A 7408-nucleotide genomic window follows, 5' to 3' on the forward strand; every position below is an offset into this window, starting at 1 on the left:
ATTTATTAATCTAATGGCCCTTTTCTGTATTATAGTTATTGTTTGTGTGTTACTTTTGTATGTGTTTCTGCTGCTCATCTGCTGAAGCTGATATCTAAGAATTTGGTCTACACTGACAACATTTGAAAGTGATATTTTCTTTTCTGCTACTCATGACTTTATTTCAACAAATCACATCAATATCAGGAGACATGCGTCTGTCTTAAAAGGAACCCCGGCTATTAAGACATGTTTGCGCTAAAATATGTACTGTGCTTTCAATAATATATATGTGTGGTATTAAAATACGCCAAATGTTTTCCTTTTAAGCACATTTTATATAAAACCGATTTACCATTAGGTCGCCATTGTTATTTACTTTTAAATGCACTCTGGGTAGTGACGTCATACGGTTGCGCCGCATGGAGTTCACAGTTAGCAGCGCACTGGAAATGGCTTCTGTTCAACTTTTCCAGTTTGAACCAGAGCAAACCGAGAGAGAGGATGAAAATAGTCAACCAGTACTTAGTTTACATGAAGATGAAAACAATCCGTCACACGAGGACATGAGAATGAGGGAAAACTACTGGTGTCTATGCGGCTACTGGTTGCCAATGGCATGAGAGCGTTTGTTGTTCTAATTTGCTATGACCTCAGAGCACGTCGCAAATAAAACTAATAGGCTATAAAGAGTAATATGAACTTATTTAGAACTTACCTGAATGAAAATGTACGGAGCACACCAACAGATATCTGGGGATGGTAGAAAACTGGATATCAGCTCGTCTCACAGCTGCTATCCAATCTAGACGCCTTCTTTTGGTAACATCCGATACATGAGCTCGCTCACGTTGCTTCCAGGAGGGGAACGAATAAAAAGAGAGCCCATTTTCCAGCTTATTCCCTTCCCGGTTGTGCTATCTAACATTACAACCGTTGGTGGCGGCCGAGCAAGATGGCGACGTGAAGAGGAGTGTTTTTTCGAGCTCTCAGCACTAGGGGCGGGTTTTTATAATCGATTCATCGATTAAAATCGATTCTGGCTTGGATAACGTAAAATCGATTCATTAAAATCCTGAATCGATTTTTTAATATAAATTTATTTTGTCCAAAATGCCAGAATCTCTGGTGACATCTCACAAAATTTCAAGAACCACCAAACAGTTAAGACAGTAAATGAGAGCAGGAACACGGATTCTGCACATAGACTTAAACACACAGCGCAACCCGCGGATCAGAATCAGTTAGATGTCGCCTTTCTCACAGTCGGGGCTGAAAGCCGACAGCTCGCTGATTCTGATCTGTCGGCGGGTCCGCGTTTTGTGTTCACGCCCTTTATGCGCCGATTCTAAAGCTGTTAGTTTGATCTCTCTCCAAACAATATTGACCAAACCAGCAGCAAAAGAAGATCCAAACGCTTCACATAAAATCGTCATGAATTTACTCTGACTTTTACTGTTTTGCTTCCACCGCGATGCACAGCTCTCTCTCTTCAGAGGTGATGTTCATATGTTGATTAATGGTTTTCTTTCGTTTTTGATGTACTGCAGAATATTTTTATAAATCCCAGGCCAGGAAAACCTTCATGTTTTTCTGTGTTTTATCTTCAGCTACTTTGACACAAAGGCATCTGCTGTGATGCTTACACCTGTGATAAAGTCTTGCGTGTGTCAGCTTCCTTTTTATTGATACAAAAATATGTAAATGTACTGATCTGAATTATAATATTTCTGACTGTCAAAATTTCCCAGATTTAAATCGAATCGAATTAAATCGAATCGTGGATCGAATCGATTCGGGACCTTGTGAATCGGAATTGAATCGATTCTAGAAATCAGTGACGATACCCAGCCCTACTCAGCACTAGAAAGATATAAAGCATTTTTACAACACCTATTTGACGTCTTTCTAACTTTCAACACTTTTTTGAAGATCAGCGCACTAAACCTGCTAAATCTGAAACCAAATTCTATAACAACAACATGTCGAAATCTGCTCAGAAAAGGCTGAGTAACTCGGACAAACCACATGCAACTAGCATGCTAGCTAGCGACCATAGCTACATGAAAGAAATTGAGTGTCAGCAGATGGTTGAAGAAGAATTTCCACCTCTACCAGTTACGCCTTCCAAGCCTCCAGTGGCTAAAAAACCAACACTCTGATGGCGACTCCCTGAAAGCTGATGCGGTCAACACTTTGATTAATCTGATCAACACCAGAAGTGACGGCATTGAAGAAACGGTAGGAACAGTTCGTACAGATTTAAAGGACATAAGTGATAAGATTATGGTCATTGAGAAGAGGGTTGAGAAAAATGAAACGCTTACACAGAAATGTGACGAACGCATCTCTGAAGTTGAACGCTACAACCGCCGTTGGAATCTGAGACTGTATGGGGTACCGGAGTTGGAGAAAGAAGATGTGCGTGCAAAGGCGATTGGGATATGCCAAACGGTTCTGCCTGCGGAAAAGGAAAAGTTTTCAGAGGTCTTAGACATCGCTCATCGAGTGGGGAAACCAAAACAAAATGACCCGAGACCCAGAGGGATCATCATCCGGTTCATCTCAAGGAGAATTCGTGATGCGGTGTGGAAAGCTGCCAAGAACAATACTTTCCTTCAAAATAATCATCTGCGGTTCACTGAAGACCTAACGAGAGAGGAAAAAGAAAACAGACTGACGCTGTGGCCCATTATAAAGAAAGCACGTGAAGAAGGGAAATCTGCTTACTTTGTTGGAGGTTGCGGCTTTGTAAATGGTGCTGAAATTCACACAAACTCTTCAATATTCCCTGACCCTTAGTTCTTCTCGGGTTTGTTTACAAGGTGTTGATGTGCCTGATATTTATAGATATTAATGTTTGGCTGTCTAAATTGCTCTTTGATGTTAGCAAAAAGCAAACTTACTGTTAAATAGGTAAAACTTTTTTGTTACGCTTTTATTAGGCGTCTAAAGTTTTATTTATACGTATACTCTATACTGTGAACATTTTCATATTCTAGTGCTGATCTCAGTGTTAGGTTAAAAAGTTTAACTTCGATTTACATTTTAATACATATCTTTTCTTTGTCAATTTGTGTTCTTTGTTTTTTGTTTCTATTAATGCTAGGGGTCTTCGTAACAACTTAAAACGTAAAGCCACTTTTCTTTATGCAAAGCAACTTAAATCTGACTTTGTATTTCTATAAGAATCTCACTCTACTATCAATGATGTTAGTTTTTGGCGATCTCAATGGGGAAATTCTATATGGTTATCTCATGGAACTGAGCGACCAGCTGGGGTATCAATCCTAAAAAACAGATATAATGGGGATGTTTTACATACAGAATGTGATTCTGCAGGTCATTACATATGTCAAGTCATAAAATATAATGATTTAGTCTTAATTGTAACTAACATATACGGGTTTAACACGAAGCTAGAAAATGATCATTTATTTTTGGCGATTGAAAAAAAAAAATCTAGCTGGTTAAATAAATTTCCAAATGCAAAATTATTACTAGGTGGAGACTTTAACTGTATTATGGATGCTGAATTAGATAAATTTCCTCCAGGACATTCGAACAGAATTAATACCACATTGAAGGCTGTTATGGTACGCCTGAAACTTACAGACATTTGGAGATTCAAATATCCTCAGTCCAAAATGTTTACTTGGTGCAACAATTCTAACTCGAGACATTCAAGGATAGACTTTTGGTTAGTTTCAGAGAGCTTTGACAGCAATAGCATAGATGGAGGTGCTTGGCCTTCTCCAGCAACAGATCATAAAGCCATATATATTAAAATAAATCTAACTTCTCTATCTAATTCTTCTTTTGTTAAATTTACATACTGGAAACTCAACAGCTCATTATTACAAAAAGACGATGTGAAAAAGGAGCTTAAAGAACTGATCTCAAACTTTTGGTCTATAGCTCAAGAAGATTTAAAGTATGGAAATAATTGGGAATTATTAAAATTTGAAATTGGCAAATATTTAAGGAAGGTTGGCAGCCTTAATGCAAAATCCAAAAGATTAGAGGAAGAAAATATAATCTCTCAAATCACACAGTTATCTAATAAACAAATTGACACTTTAACTGAAGAGGATAAATTGAACCTTGCTAAATTACAAGATAAATTAGATCGTTTATACACAGACAAAGCAAAAGGAGCTTTTATCAGATCAAGATCTAAATGGCTTGAAGAAGGTGAGCGTAATTCCCATTATTTCTTCAGTTTAGAAAAGAAACACTCAAGCATAAATAATATTAGCAAATTAATGATAAATGGGGTTATAACAGAGGATTACAGATTAATCTCTAAATATTGTAGTCATTTCTATAAGGAACTTTATAGCTCTACATTTTCTCAGGAAGCTGCAAATCATCTCTTAGAATCGCTGAATGTTAAATCTATAAGCCAAGAAGATTCTATATTATGTGATCAACCCATCTCATTAGAAGAAGTCAAAGATGCAGTTGGGCTATTGAAAAATAATAAATCTCCAGGTACGGATGGTCTTACTGCTGAATTATATAAAACTTTTTCTGAAGAGTTGTCTCCCTTTCTTCTTGAGGTATTTGCAGAAAGCATAGGAAACCAACAGCTTCCCACTAAGATGAATCAAGGTTTGACTACGCTGATTCCGGACCGATTGATAATTGGAGACCAATTAGCTTGCTAAATAATGATTATAAAGTATTTGCTCTAATTATAGCTAACAGACTTAAGATGGTTCTTGACTCTGTTATTGATGAAACACAATCTGGCTTTATGCCCAAAAGACACATAACTAACAATATCAGATTGGTTTTAGATATTCTGGATTATTCTGACCTCTTAAATTGCAATGGTTTCATATTATTTTTAGACTTCTACAAGGCCTTCGATACGGTGGAGCATGAATTTATATTATAATTATAATTATATTATATTTATATTAGCTCTGCCCACCCGGGGTAAGTCTTCTGACTTATCCCACTTTAATGAACGGTAGCCGCTAAAAGAGTAGTTACTGTCGCTGCCCTTTTTTGTGTGTGTGTGTGTGTGTGTGTGTGTGTTTAGCGCGCTGGAGCGGAGAACACGAACAGGAAGGCGAGGACGTCGCTGGGTTTCCCCCTTCTGCACCGCTTGCCTGGATTTTTAATTTTTAGTGACTTTTATATTGTGGCGGACGCCACTGGATTTTTAATGTTGTGTTTTATTGATTTCTATTGTGTTGTTCCCTTGCCAGGGTTGTTTTAATTCATTTTACATTTTTAACTGTTTAAATATAATAAATTATATTTTAGACATACAGTTTTTAATTCGTGTGCATTCCCTTGGCTGCTCCACTGCTCTGTCCGTTTTGAGGAAGGTTTCCTCCTTTAATAACACTGTGCAAAAATCACCTTCCCTCCGTTACAAATACATATAATATTGGCCATATTATATTTACATTACCACAGTTAGATGGTTTTAGTCTCATGAACAACATTAGCTAATTGTTATTTACTAGCTAATCTTAAAATGACTGTTCAGTACAGAAATGAAGCCCAACAATCATGTTTTACAGTCCTGTGGTCTCAGCCTCAGATACTCAACTAATCAAAGTGATGTCATGACAAAAATGAATGACCAACAAAACATTTCTCCTTCATTTCTGTCAAACAAAGCTGTATGTAACATTTCTCGCGGTTAGTATCATGGTTGCTAGGCAACCTGAGCAGCACGACGACGGCTAGACCGTCCCATTTCACAAGCCTCTCACTTCCGCACTTCTCGTACTTATAGTACGCGTAGTGCACGTACTTCAAGCGTGCAGACCCTGAATTGGGACACAGCCATTGATTACAACCGTTTGTTTGGCCTGCTAAAATGGCGCCTCGCCGGCCACGCCCCCTCCCTTGACGTCACGCCGCAGTGCATTGTGGGATCGCAGCGCCATGTCAGTAGGCCAGAAAGCAAAACAAGCACACAGTGTTGGAGTGTTAGATTCGGGACTGCCAGAACCATGCTCAAAATCAGCGCAAAAGACAAAGGGCTGTATCGCGACCGATTGTGCCCAGATGCCAAGAGACGGTACTTTGAAAAAAAAATGTGTGCATCTTTGTTACGGGCGCCAACCACTGTGACCTCGTTGTGTGGACACAGAGAGACCTTGCTGTGATTCGCGTCTTCCCTGCTGTGGATTTCTGGAAACCGCGCTTAAAGCACGCACAAGACTTCTTTCGTAAAGTGTGCCTTCCTGAACTTGTTGGGAAATACTTCTCGAAACAACGTGCTGCTCTAAATAGCCTGTAATGTTTCATGTTGTGGTTAAAGATTGATGACAGCTGTGTGGTGCGATGTAAATAGTTTGCATTTCATTTTTATGTGATTGCTGTGTACATGTGAATAGATCTATAATAAAGAAAAACAAACAAATATACTATTCTTTTTTGTTTTTTAAAAACAACTTCACACAAAGTACAACTATTTACAATGTATTGTACATCCAAAAAAACAGCTTTAAGAATACTCAACAGGAGCAAGTGTCATTTGGCCCTGGTTTGACAACAACACTGGGGCACATATTAACAAAAACACAGCAAACCTTAACGATCTTATCAAGAAGTGTTGTACCTTCAGCCTCACATGATAAGAGTAATCGGATTGGCATTGTAGTGTGTAACATTTTGAACTTGTTGCGCAAACCACCTATTACTCGCTCAACATGAATTCTCAGGTGGGCAATTGCTCTCGTTTGTTCAACGTCCCTTGCATCAAGTTGACAGTAGCCTTTTGTGAAAGCTGGAATCTTGACCTCGGCACACATCATTCCTACAGCATCTCTGATGTCAAAGCCTCTGTCAGCCAATACTACGTCCCCTGGTAACAGCTTTTGAAGAATGCCACATCTCTTTGTGATGTGTTTATCTGATGCACGACCCCCCCATCCCCTGGAAATGAAAGAAATAGCTCCATGGGGTGTAATCCTGATGAGGTATTTTATGGTGTGTGTACCCTTGTAATGAGAGTATGTTTGTGCGCGTGCCTTTAAATTAGATGGTCTTTCTGTTCGAATCTCAAAACAGTCAACAATGATGGCTACTCGTTTTCCAAAAGTTTCAGTAAACTGTGGAGGCATTGTCGCCTGCAGACAGTCGGTTTATTTCTGCTCTGCCCTGTTGACGGCACACACAATCCTTCGTCTGCCCTTCAGCTTCCATGACACTGTCACTCCCATCACCACTGTCCACATTTGCAGCTGGTACGTCAACCTCCACTTGTCCAACACAACTGCTGTCCACTGCCTCCATGACATGGTTATTTTGTTGTTGTTCTTCTGTCAGACCTTCATCGAACATCAAGCCTGTAAGATAAAAATAGTGCATAGACATAAGGTTAATGTACACCAATGATCCAATGACAGGTGTGTGATTCATCTTTAAGTTATGTGCGGATTAGTGTTCCATAAGAGCA

The 7408-nt window shown here is 39.0% G+C and overlaps 1 protein-coding gene across 1 annotated transcript; it reads right to left on the reverse strand.

The window, feature by feature from the left end:
- Positions 1-6439: 6439 nt before the first annotated feature.
- LOC146583318 (uncharacterized) lies at positions 6440-7094 on the reverse strand (the record flags this gene model as incomplete). The annotated part of the gene is made up of 1 exon (XM_085273860.1): positions 6440-7094. A coding segment is annotated over one exon (630 nt), but the record flags the coding sequence as incomplete, so codon positions are not given.
- Between the last annotated feature and the right edge of the window lie 314 nt (positions 7095-7408).

This window comes from Mchenga conophoros, linkage group LG1 (genome assembly GCF_057382185.1).
Source record: "Mchenga conophoros isolate Kocher_MC1m ecotype Shallow Benthic linkage group LG1, M_conophoros_male_GT1.1, whole genome shotgun sequence".
NCBI lineage: Eukaryota > Metazoa > Chordata > Actinopteri > Cichliformes > Cichlidae > Mchenga > Mchenga conophoros.